The 13,148-nt window shown below is 38.1% G+C and overlaps 1 protein-coding gene across 1 annotated transcript in view; it reads right to left on the reverse strand.

Annotated features, from left to right (window-relative positions):
- rassf3 (Ras association domain family member 3) overlaps positions 1-13,148 on the reverse strand; it is a 74,431-nt gene that overhangs the window by 57,753 nt on the left and 3,530 nt on the right. Inside the window, exon 2 of the mRNA XM_082510706.1 lies at positions 952-1,064. Coding sequence (XP_082366832.1) covers positions 952-1,064 — 113 coding nt within the window. The remainder of the gene's footprint in view (positions 1-951; positions 1,065-13,148) is intronic.

The following is a 13,148-nucleotide window of genomic DNA, read 5'->3' on the forward strand; positions in this document are numbered from 1 at the left end:
AACTATAACATAATTGATCTACTTTATTTTAGGGATTTATGAAGTCGTACAGTCAGTGTTTGTCTTTTTTTGTCATTTTAAGTTTATTTCTACTTTTAAGATAATTTGTTACAGGTTGTGCTTAAAGTTTTGGCTGCTGAAGCAATAATATCCTAACTTTGGTAACTACGGTGACATTTTGAAAATATATATTTGTGCCCATTTTAGTTTTAAATAAATGTTTTTCAAACTAATATTTGGTTGTTATCCTTCGGTAGAGGGTATCTCTACCAAAGGATGAAAGAGTAAATACTTTCCCGTCATGCCTGTAATCTGCGTGTCTTACTCTGCCTGTACTGCCAGGTAACGAGGCACAGCACTGCATTAACACCATTCGACAAAAGATAATGAAATAAACTGTTAGCTTCCTCTTTTCTCTTGTACTGTGTGTGTGTGGATAGCTCAAAAGTGGTAAACGGCAAACTGCACCAGCTAAAAAATGAGCCTACAGCACAATCCAGAGGTGATCAACAGCATTACAGTGACAAATAAACCGAAATTTAAAATAACCTGGGTTTTACAACGCAGGAGACTTTTTAGACTCCTCTAGTATAACAAATAAATGTATGTAGTTTTTGTTTCCACAGACAAAGAAGATTTCGGAGAGAATAACAGTTTACATAATAAGAATAAAACTAACTGCTGTTACTGGCTAACAATAAAACACTAATCTCTAATCATCAGACAGCACAGAGGGGAGGTCACTGAAGTGTGTGGTTCCCCTTAAACACTATTTCACCATCACATAACACTAAATAATCTTTTTTTTTTTTTTTTAAACCACACTGTAGTACATATTTGTGGATAATTGGACCACAGTTACACACAAAGAGATTCTCGTGAGTTGGATTAGACTGAGCTGACTGGAAAACAAAAGCGAGAAATCCCAGTCAGAGTGTTTTGTGTACTCACATGGAGCGGCGTGTTGTTGTTGTTGAGCTGGTCCTGGCTGACGGGCAACACTGGAGGATGGCAGTCCAGTGCCACTTTGTCCCGACATGCAGTGTGGCACGCGTACTTGCAACCTGCAGAGAAATGACCTGATTATAGATTCATTCACTGGTAATAAAAGTATAAATGATAGGGTTAGCAGTAAGGAGCAGATATGCATACGGAAAAAAGTTTCTGTAACGTATATGCAAATGCTCTTTTGATAAGGGCAGCGTGTCGGTTAAGGTTCTTCTTCTGCAAATGGAAAACAACAACATGCAAATGATGACATGGAGGAGGGAGAGGTTTCAGAATAAAATCCGGTGAGATTAAACTATGTTTTAACATTGAAATGCAAATAAAGAGGAATTAAATATGACAATTTCTTTTCCAAATTACCATTAAATAAAAACAAAAAGTCAGTGAGCAAGATTCGGGCTCCACATTCAAGGATACTTCAGATGAGCAAAGCCTGTAGGAAAATTTTAAAATGACATTTTCTGGATGATACTGATTGAGTCAAATTCATCTTCTTTGCAAACTAGTGGTGGCTCACAAATACAGCATCATTTCTTTGATTATAGAAGTGCTTTTTCTTAATTAGAGAAATAAGTTTGGCTTAAAATCAAACAGCCATCCACTTATCCATGTTCTTCCACTCATCACATTCAGCGTGGCAGGCTGGAGCCTATCCTACAGGATGGTCCTATCGCCACAACGTGAGAAGCTTTAGAAACAAAAATGTTTCCATGAACTGAAAAAGTTTGAGAATCATGGGACAAAAACACTGAGCAGCAGCTTTGAAGCTTCAGCTTGGCTGAATGAGCTCATCTGATCCTCCAGTGTTCATGTACCATTCTTATATTTTAAGGAATAAACATGATCTCATTAATGCAGTTATCTAATTGTAGACAGCTTACAGATTCTAACACATCAATCACCAAAGCAACTAAAAACATATTTAATTCAGACAAACTGTTTGCTACAGCTTTAAAACTCCAGTCATTTGATAGAAATTAAGCAATTAGTAAGAATCATCTTTTTATCCATTTATCAAAGAAAACATGAAAATTTTGTTCCAACAACGAAAATATAGATTTCCTCATCTTTTTGATCACTAAGTCAATCATTTTAGGGATTTCAACTTTTGTGATTGGACATAAAAACCCATTTTAAAAACAGTCTTAGCCTCACAACAGAGCTTATTAAGCAATGTTTACAGCTTTGTTCTCATGACACAGGAATATATAAAAAATATTTAAGGCTAAATCAACATGAAAACAAGTTAGCTGCAGACTAAATGTAGCCACTGAAGTCATATCTTCTTCCCTGTGGTGCCCAACTTTTGTTATAACTTTAAATTAAGTGGCACACACACACACACACACACACACACACACACACACCGAGCTAGCTACAACTGGCTACAACCCAAATGCACCATTAAAACAAATAGAACCGAGGAGGAGGGTTGTTCATAGTCACTTCTTGTAATCAAACAAACATTATTCACCCCAACACAACCCTACACGAGCCTCCTACCTGTCGACTTCTTTCTCACGTGCTGTCCAACTTTATCCGACAGTTTGCACATGGCTGCTCCCATCTCCCATCTTCAACTCATACACTCACTGAAATCCTGTCTACGAGCCTCAACATGACATCCTCCTGCACACACACACTCGCGCTGAATGGAACCACACATGCCAACACTCTCTCCTCTTTCCCTTTGCGGTGTTTCTCGGCCGTGCTTCAGATGCTGATGTGCCATTCTCCCCCGTTTCCCCGTCTGCCTCTCTCTCTCTGTTGTTGTGCTGAGTGGGTGATTTAACAGTCAAATGGAGGCCACAGTGAGATGGGCACACAGACAGGAGAGGTGGAGGAGGAGGGGTGGCAGTGGTGGATGGATGGATGGACGTAGGACTGCTGACTCAGCCATCTGCAGTCACTCTCTCCTCCCCTCTCTCCTTTGCTCTCTTTCGTAGCTTGTTATGACTACAGTTGGGTCGGCCTATCCAGTTTCCTGCCCATCCAGTCATCCGCCTGTCCAATCATCCACCTCAATCCCTTCTGACAATGAACCTGATCCACAGAGGAAGTCATAAAGAGCCTTGTACATCCATCCATCAATACCATTATGCAGCATGCAGGGTTATTTTTGGACATGAAGAAGATATCAACACATAGCAGGTGCTGCGTCAAACCAAACCACAAAAAAGTCAGTGTAGCACTTTAAACCATGATAAAGATTTTGGTTCCGCCATAAAGTTGCATTTTCTACTTTTAATTGAAACGAAAACCCCCAGAAAAAAGATGGATCTAGCTTCTAAGTCCTAATTGCCCCTTGGGGATAAATAGTCTTTCTGATTCTAAAATTAAACGTTACAGTGTGTGACATTTTTCACCACTAAATGTTAGTAGATTGCAGTCAACTGGGTTCTGTTGTCTTACCCCTTCCAGTTCAGGTGCATCACCCTAGCTACGGTGTCTGCTATAGGACAAACATGTTTTAGTCAGGCATGAGAGATCAAAAAAATAAAATTTAGATTGTCCACGAGGCCGCGGCCATGTGGCGTGTTCACATTTGTCCAGGACTCAGCTGTTAATGCTGGGTGAGAAGTGTTGCATCTTTTTTTAGTCTGGAAGATGCTGTGAAACAGAAACAGCTCACTTCTGTTACAATTAATTTAGTAAATTATGGCAAAATAATTAGTGTCAGAAAGGAGGATTATCAAGGGTATTTTGTTTGCTATACGCAACTCATAGATCATTAGCCAATGATGCCATCATCCGCTCGTCGTCATCGTCTTAACTAACCAATGGGTGAAGGCTACATTCATATTTTATTCTGAAATAATTAATGGCATGTTCACACTGTCTAATAGCAGCCTGTAGTCTAATAGTGAAAAGCACCTATTAGTTTGTGTTCATGACTTTTAAACCACTTCAACAAAGTGAAATGTTCTCAGGAGTCTTCAGTTGTTATGTATCACTCGATACTGATACTGGCTTTGGAAAATGGAACAGATGGATGAATGGAAATTTGTGTACAGGAATACCAAAAAATGTCCTTGCATTTGCAATATAACTGACAAAAAAGGTAAACATTCATCTTCAGTAAGGAATTGTTAGGGCTGTTCCAGTGATCTCCATCATATCTCAGTTTTTTGCGTTTTTTTTCTTCCTCCTTTTTCATCATCTTCCTCTCCATTTGCCTCATCTGCTGTCTCAGGGATAAAAGCATTTCCCAGACTCCACAAATCGATCAGACTCAATCAGCCCGCTGGAGGAACGTCTCAAACACACACACATAAACTCTGTAACCTTTTCTTTTTTTCAGTGCAGATGCAGCGTGAATGGTAAAGTTTTTACACCTAACTTTAAGCCTATAAACATGTGAAAACACATTTTGAGAAAGGGCTCATTTACAGTGAGTTGTCACTGTATTAATATATAATAAGTGACTGAATTAAAGATACATAGAAACTACTTTAAAAAGATAAACACGACACAATTTTTTAATAGAGCGAAAAATGTACAACTTTTGTTGAGATTTTAATAAGTGAGCTGTATATTAAAAGTATTTGTCTCGTTGTATTCTTCTGAATTTAGTTCTGATTCAGTTGGTTAACACAGCAAATGCAAAACATAATAGAAAAAATTCTCTCAAATATGAAAATCTTGATTTAGGAAGGTCAGATTGAGGAACGTTTTATCAAAAATTAGAATTACATTTGTTGTATTTAACGCTACTTTTCTCTTTATTTTGTCCAAAATATAATAAAATGCTTTGATGAGTCTGGACAATCTGAAACTTGACTGACTGCAGCCAAAACTACCATTTCAGTTTGGCTTTTAGCATCTTACATTAAAACTCAGCAGGGTCTCACATCAGAGGTCAAAGGTCAGAAATCCAAAACTGGCTAGACACTATGGATTTTTCACCCGTGTGTGAAAAGTGAAATGTTTTTTTAGCACGAGTTCTATAATTTGTTCTGTGTGTGCAGCGAGAGGGACCATGAGGCTCCGGCTCCTTTAGCACTCATGTGCTGAAACAAACACACACACACACACACACACACACACACACACACACACACACACACACACACACACAGCACAGACATGTCAATCATAAAGTTGGGCTAGCTTAAAACGTCCCATATGGAAAAGAAATAGTAAAGAATTTTATGATTTACTCATGAAAGTGGCCACTTTCTCATTACTTTCATATATTGTTAAGTATCCAAAACATACAAGTTTCATTATATAATTTTTCAAGGGATCTTATATGTGTTTTCACTCTTGTATGCTTTTCATACAAGTTTCACACAAGACAGATACAAACTTTATAAGATTTATATATATCTTTTCCATATGGGATGCCTTACTTTGTGATTCTAACAGGGTCATTATTTATAAAATAATCTTCAATTTTTATTAAGACTTAAATCAAGTCTGGGACTATAAACTAATGAGAAAAATGTTTACTTATGCCATAAGTAAACATTTTTCTCAAGTAAACGTGGGCATAAAGGGCATCTGGTCAGTTGCTACAAGCCATTCGGTCCCTTACAAATGCAGTGAGAGCTTGGCCTGCATTAGCAGCAGTAGGTCAGATTGTTCCCAGTGAGTGTTGGACTTTACCTGGGTAAAGTGTTTACCACAGATTGTGTTCATAATTTTTATGGACAGAATTTCCACTTCATCCAACTGCCGAAAGGCTTCCACTTTGGCGGCCTCAGGATGGGAGTGATGGGAATGCAGCCTGACTGCTCATCGCTTCTTTTTTTACCTGTTGAAGTTCAGAGTCTAGCTGCTGGGATGGGGTTGGCATTCACTCAGCTTTGTCATGACTCTGTGCTCCTGGCTAGCTTAGCATTAGGATGCTGTCTGTGCAGGTGCTTAAAGGACCTGAAAAATGCAGTAAAATGCGGCTGTTTCTGTCCTGGATGCAGCTTCCCCTTTACCATCGTGCTCCTTTGTGTAATAAAAATAAAAGCAATGTCCTTGTGTATCTCCACTTCTCAAAACCGAAAAAAACAGAACCTTTTTAACACAACTGGGGACTAGTAGACTGGGAGGTAGTTGCTACTGCTCCACATCCATGGATAAATGGATGGATAATAGAAGTGACTTTGGTGCATTAGGAGTTAAAGAGAAAGCATTAACAAGGAATGTAAAATCAGACAATGCAGTTCCTGCAGAAAGGGTTAAGTATCCGGCGTGAAATATGTAGGTAGGACTACATATTGTGTCCACTAACTGCAAATACTTGTACACAAGTTAGAAGACAAAGACAGGTGCGTGAATGAGGACAGGTGTGGGCTGAATACAGCAGCCATCTGCTATCCCCTCATTATCTTTCTAGTCTTGTCTCTTTTGTTCCTGTCAACATGTCTGGACACGCGCTTGGGCGTATGTAATCAAACCTTGAGCCAGTCAGCGTATAAAAAGGATAAAAGTATAAGAGAAAAATAAAGACTGAAGAGGTTTGACATTACCTCAGCACATTCACACACACACTAATAGCAGCAGAAATGAAGCAGGGCACTGACATTTGAGGTGTGTTTGTTTAACAAGTTAACAGGTTAACAAGTTATTTTAATTTTTGTTTCCACAGCATGATATTTTAGGTTTCTTCTTACCAGAGAACAGTTCAGTTTACTGTAAACTATAGGATACGTTTCCACTAACAGACGAGGAGAATGGAAAGAAACTGCATAAGAGAAGTTGACCGTGGTGAATACTGGCCACCTAAATGGTCTGTCCTGTTCATCGCTCATAACTCACCAGAGCTTCTCCACAGCAGACTGACTTCCAGGCGTCCAGAACGTCGCATCACTTTTGGAAAGCGATAGAAAAATCTGGACATTCTCCTCAGAGGTTTCCCAAAGTTTTTGGTAAACCCCATTGCACACACACACTCTGTCTCCCCCACACACACACAAACACTGTTTTGAGGTTTTCTGGGTTCCTGCAGGCTTCAGGTGGTGATTCATATCCAAACATAACTTGATATAATTCCACAAAATAGTCATCCTTCACTCCCATCCATGATGCGTCTCTGTCTGCAGTAACTGCTCTACTCTGGTCCCTCCTCCCAGAGACACCGTCACCCATTTGTGTTTGTAGTGTGTGTGTGTGTGTGTGTGTGTGTGTGTGTGTGTGTGTGTGTGTGTGTGTGTGTGTGTGTGTGTCATTAGCCACAGGCTAAAAGTGTCTTGTGGAGCCAAACTGTCACAGTGACTGAACAAACAACAGGACAGCAGCTGACTCTCTCTCTCACACACACACACACACACACACACACACACACACACACACACACACACACACACACACGGTGAAGGCAGACTACACTGAAGAGGTTTGAACAATGAGCTTTGGTATTTCTCACAGTGCTTCTAAATGACTCTCTGAACTATGAAACCTCTCCACTGTCTCCGGCTCAGACGCCGATCTGTTGATTTTTATCCTCGCCTCTTTAACAAACCTCCATCTAGGTATTAATGACTAAATGTCAACTTTTTTGCTACTTTTTAAATCATTTTGATCATACTTGCATGTTGTTATTCTTATGGCACAGCCCAGTAGTAACATGAGGAAATGATGTGGAAATAAAAAGGAAGTAGCTGCTAGATATCAAATTATAAGTAAGTAATAGCTTAGTATCAACTGTAGTTTTTAGCTGAGTAATATTGGACTGAAACTTACATAATGTGATAATAACTAGGAGTGATAATGTGAAAAAATGTAGCAATACCATCAGGCAGAAACAGTGTGAGCAATAAAAATCATCATTTCTGTGTAGTATTTGGAAATAAACATTCTTAATATAGCAACAATGTGATTGTATTATTACCTTATAATAAAACACTAATATAGATTAATGTTTTCACTAGTTATAACACTATACTACAATGAAGAAATTAATCCTACCCCATTTCCTAAAATCTCTCCTTTGTTTAAAGGTAATGTCATTATCATTTGCTGCTACTGCTTATTAACTGGAAACATTGTTTTTTTTTATGTAATAACCATAAATAAGAGCTACAAAGTACAAATATATATCTGTTTCTAATATATTATGTATGTATACACAATAAGGTGGCACTATTGTGTGACATATGTTGAAAGTTTCCATTAACAAAGTCATCACTTTGTTAAATGAGTCTTTTATCTTCTTGATTAGTCATGAAATAAAAAACCTGCACTCGGCTAAGAAACTTGTGTGTTTCCTTTTGAGCTTGTGAAAATGGGACCGTGTAAACAACAATAAACAATTAATGGGATATTTTAATTTGTTGGTATTCTGACAGCTCTTGTGGCTTCATATGGAGTACGGATGTCAGCAGCCGTTAGCCTGAGTGCTTCATCTATTGGCTAATGCTAAGTAAGCTATAGAAGCACTTGGCTTCTTTAAAAGGAGCTCTAGATCTGAACAAGTAGACAAAAATAGGAAGAACAGTGGGTTAAGCCATATTTAAATGTAGAGGACAAGCTTGAACTGAAGGATGCAGAAGCTTAACAATAAAGAGCCATTTAAAGAAGAAGAAGAATCACACTGAGGGAGGACAAAGTGCTGCTATTTCTATTCTGTCACATCAAAAATAGAGAGCAAACTGACTGGAAACAAGCTGCAGCCGCCTACAGAAATCCCTTCTACAGAGCCGACTAATGAATACACACACTAATGCAACATTAAACCCAATCAGACAAAGATCCCCGGCTCTCTTCGGTGGTTCCTGTTACTTCGGAGAAAGAGCCATAGGATGACAGACCCACAGGAAGAGAGAGAGAGCGTGAGCTAAACCGCTTTCATACAGAAGTTGAACCAAGGACAACACGTTACCTTTCTGTAGCTCATTTCACTTTTCCCAACTGAACCAGTTATTGTTTAAAAAGCATAAAATCAGAGGTGGGACCAAGTCATTGTTTTGCAAGTCTCAAGTAAGTCTCAAGTCTTTATCCTCAAGTCTCAAGTCAAGTCTCAAGTAATGTCAGGCAAGTCAGAGTCGAGTCTCAAGTCACTGGTGTAAAAGTCCGAGTCAAGTCACAAGTCTGAAACTTTGAATTTCAAGTCCTTTCGAGTCTTTAAAAAAAAAAAACGAAAAAATAATGTTGCAGTTATGCTAAATGTAAATATTAGACCATGTAATTTTAAAATCTGTGTTTTTCTCAACACATGACAAAATAGTGAACTTAGAAAATATACACAAATTGTGAAATTGCACCTCTTTAAAATGCAGCTCAATTAAACCTAGCTCCAAGAATAATTTTCACCGACAGTTCTGAGATAAGCTGCATGTTATTCTTGGATGCGGTTGTAGGACCGGCTTTAAAATCGCATGACAAAAATATCATACACATTAAAAAAAACTGTATCACCAACGTAGCCTGGACAACATTTGCTAGTTAGATGAAGTCAGCTATCTCATCGTAGCATATTTATATGCATATTTATAATCATACGGTTCTTGGAGTGAGTGCACACACTCATGAAGTTTAGTAACTTCAGGTCACTGCAACAAGCCCAGGTACAGTTTACCGACGGATGGGTGCAGGACCTTGAAATGCACCGTGGAGAACGAAAGACCATCGTACGTATCATAAGTTTACCAGTCTCACAAATTGTCGTCATAAATACACATTCGTTAACCGTTTATTAATAGGACCTTTGAGCTCAACGGTAATTAATTAGTAGTGGAAATAATTTCTGGTAGCGTTACAGAAATGTAGCAGTGACAACAATATTGTATGCTGTAATCGTACTGGGCAATTAGTGATACAAAAAACCTGTTTTATCCTGTGAATAAAAGTATATGTTTTTGTCAATGTACCATAATAACAGAAGCGAAACGCAATATTGTGTCAGGACAATTCACTATTTATGCACAATAAATAAAGGAGCATAGCGCGACAATTTCTGTTCAGCGCCAGACTTGCTTGTAACCTATATCACCAATTATGTTATGAAAATGACGTATTAACTACTAAAAAACACTGACCTTCGTGTAAATGCTTGGAGCAGACTAACCTGTGAGCTGGAGGGTTCTGGGACGTTATATTTGGTCTTTGAATGGCTGCGATCCAGGCCATCCGTCGAGTCTTTGTTACTTCGGAAACATGGCTTGAACAATTTCTCTTCAACGACGTAATCCGATAACAACCGATCTCTTTACCCGTCAGCTTCTCGTGGCTGTCATGCGACCGGCTATTGCAGTTAATAATACAACGGCTTCTTGACATTTTTGTGTTTCTTTTTATCGCTGTTTAACTGATTTTAATTGAAAGCCTGCGTGCGCTAGTACCGCTTGCCAGAGGTGTGGACTCGAGTCACATGACTTGGACTCGAGTCAGACTCGAGTCATTAATTTTATGACTTTAGACTTGACTTGAAAAAATGTTCTAAGACTTGTGACTTGACTTGGACTTTTACACCAATGACTTGGGACTTGAATTGGACTTGAACCGGTTTACTTGAAAAGACTTGATATTTTACCCCAAATATAAAATTTAACATGCATATTATATAGAGATTGAAAATGTGAGGTCATTCACGGGTAGAACCGCAAAGGATTCTGGGAACTCGTGGCAAGCGGTACTAGTGCACGCAGGCTTTCAATTAAAATCAGTTAAACAGCGATAAAAAGAAACACAAAAATGTCAAGAAGCCGTTGTATTATTAATATAGGTTACAAGCAAGTCTGGCGCTGAACAGAAATTGTCGCGCTATGCTCCTTTATTTATTGTGCATAAATAGTGAATTGTCCTGACACAATATTGCGTTTCGCTTCTGTTATTATGGTACATTGACAAAAACATATACTTTTATTCACAGGATAAAACAGGTTTTTTGTATCACTAATTGCCCAGTGCGATTACAGACTGCGGTAAAGTGAGCCGTCATTTGTGAGCCGCGGTCAAGCCAGCCGCCTCCTATCCGCGCGGTGATTACAGCATACAATATTGTTGTCACTGCTACATTTCTGTAACGCTACCAGAAATTATTTCCACTACTAATTAATTACCGTTGAGCTCAAAGGTCCTATTAATAAACGGTTAAGGAATGTGTATTTATGACGACAATTTGTGAGACTGGTAAACTTATGATACGTACGATGGTCTTTCGTTCTACACGGTGCATTTCAAGGTCCTGCACCCATCCGTCGGTAAACTGTACCTGGGCTTGTTGCAGTGACCTGAAGTTACTAAACTTCATGAGTGTGTGCACTCACTCCAAGAACCGTATGATTATAAATATGCATATAAATATGCTACGATGAGATAGCTGACTTCATCTAACTAGCAAATGTTGTCCAGGCTACGTTGGTGATACAGTTTTTTTTAATGTGTATGATATTTTTGTCATGCGATTTTAAAGCTGGTCCTACAACCGCATCCAAGAATAACATGCAGCTTATCTCAGAACTGTCGTGAAAATTATTCTTGGAGCTAGGTTTAATTGAGCTGCATTTTAAAGAGGTGCAATTTCACAATTTGTGTATATTTTCTAAGTTCACTATTTTGTCATGTGTTGAGAAAAACACAGATTTTAAAATTACATGGTCTAATATTTACATTTAGCATAACTGCAACATGCTTTTTTCGTTTTTTTTTAAAGACTCGAAAGGACTTGAAATTCAAAATTTCAGACTTGTGACTTGACTCGGACTTTTACACCAGTGACTTGAGACTCAACTCTGACTTGCCTGACATTACTTGAGACTTGACTTGAGACTTGAGGATAAAGACTTGAGACTTACTTGAGACTTGCAAAACAATGACTTGGTCCCACCTCTGCCGCTTGCCACGAGTTCCCAGAATCCTTTGCGGTTCTACCCGTGAATGACGTCACATTTTCAATCTCTATATAATATGCATGTTAAATTTTATATTTGGGGTAAAATATCAAGTCTTTTCAAGTAAACCGGTTCAAGTCCAATTCAAGTCCCAAGTCATTGGTGTAAAAGTCCAAGTCAAGTCACAAGTCTTAGAACATTTTTTCAAGTCAAGTCTAAAGTCATAAAATTAATGACTCGAGTCTGACTCGAGTCCAAGTCATGTGACTCGAGTCCACACCTCTGCATAAAATATTAGAGTACACTGGAAACTCAAACATTTTAACAGACACAGAACAACTATGGACAAAACTTTGAGTGCTGTATGATGTCAAGCATTTTAGCTAACTTTTAAGCTAATATTGACTCTTTTCCATGAATCCTCACCCAACAACAGAAACAGAGAAACAATAGAAATCAGTACAGTGAAGTTTATTTTTAAATACTGGTTTCTTAATCTGCAAAACTGGTCAAGTTAATCAAAGATAACCAGTTTACTTTTAACTTAAACAGGTAAAAAAATGTCAGAGAAACTCTAAATATTTAAATTTAGATTAGGTAAAAATATTGAGCTATTTAAACTCTTTTTATATTAAAAAAAACTTTGTTTTTTATTATATTACAGTTTCACATTTCTAAATCTTATTCTTTTTACTTACTTTATTATTTAGATTAGTTTTTATAGCAATAACAAATGGACCCATAACATTGCAATCAGGAAGCTACAGCTTAAAGGTGACATGAAGTCTATAAATACTCTTTAAAATACCAACCTCTTCCTCAGCAAAGAAAAACCCCCAGCAAGGACTTGGCATTGTTTCATTTACAGGCTTGTCATGGTTTAATAATTTTCTTGGAAGTTTCCTGGAAATTACTCTATTGGTACCAGTTATGGGTGTAATGGAAAACATGCGAACAGTGATTCCTGTTATATTACCTTTCAGCAATCATTATCATCACAATGATCTTCAGTTCTCTCTTATGTTGCTGATTTACTCTGGCAAAACCATGAGCATGTATTCCCCAGTAAAAGCTATAATATTTCCATTAAGTCTTTTTACCGAACACTGTGTTGTGCGAAAACTTTAATTTCAACATTCAGCTGAAAAATTAACCTTTGAAAGAAATAACTGAACCATGCTCTTGCAAGGCTTGGATGCCTTATAAGTCACTGTTTCTGTGTGTTAATAAGTGAGCGAGTGACAGATACGGATATTAACAGTGCTCTGTAGAGGATTGCAGGACAACTGCAAGGCATAATAATGTTGGGGGGTTGGGTTTTTTGTTAAAATTTAGGTGAAATCATGGGTCTGTAACAGACTCTGTGAGTGGCTG

The sequence above is a fragment of the Aulonocara stuartgranti genome, assembly GCF_965226115.1.
Source record: "Aulonocara stuartgranti genome assembly, chromosome: 17".
In the NCBI taxonomy this organism is placed as follows: Eukaryota; Metazoa; Chordata; class Actinopteri; order Cichliformes; family Cichlidae; genus Aulonocara; species Aulonocara stuartgranti.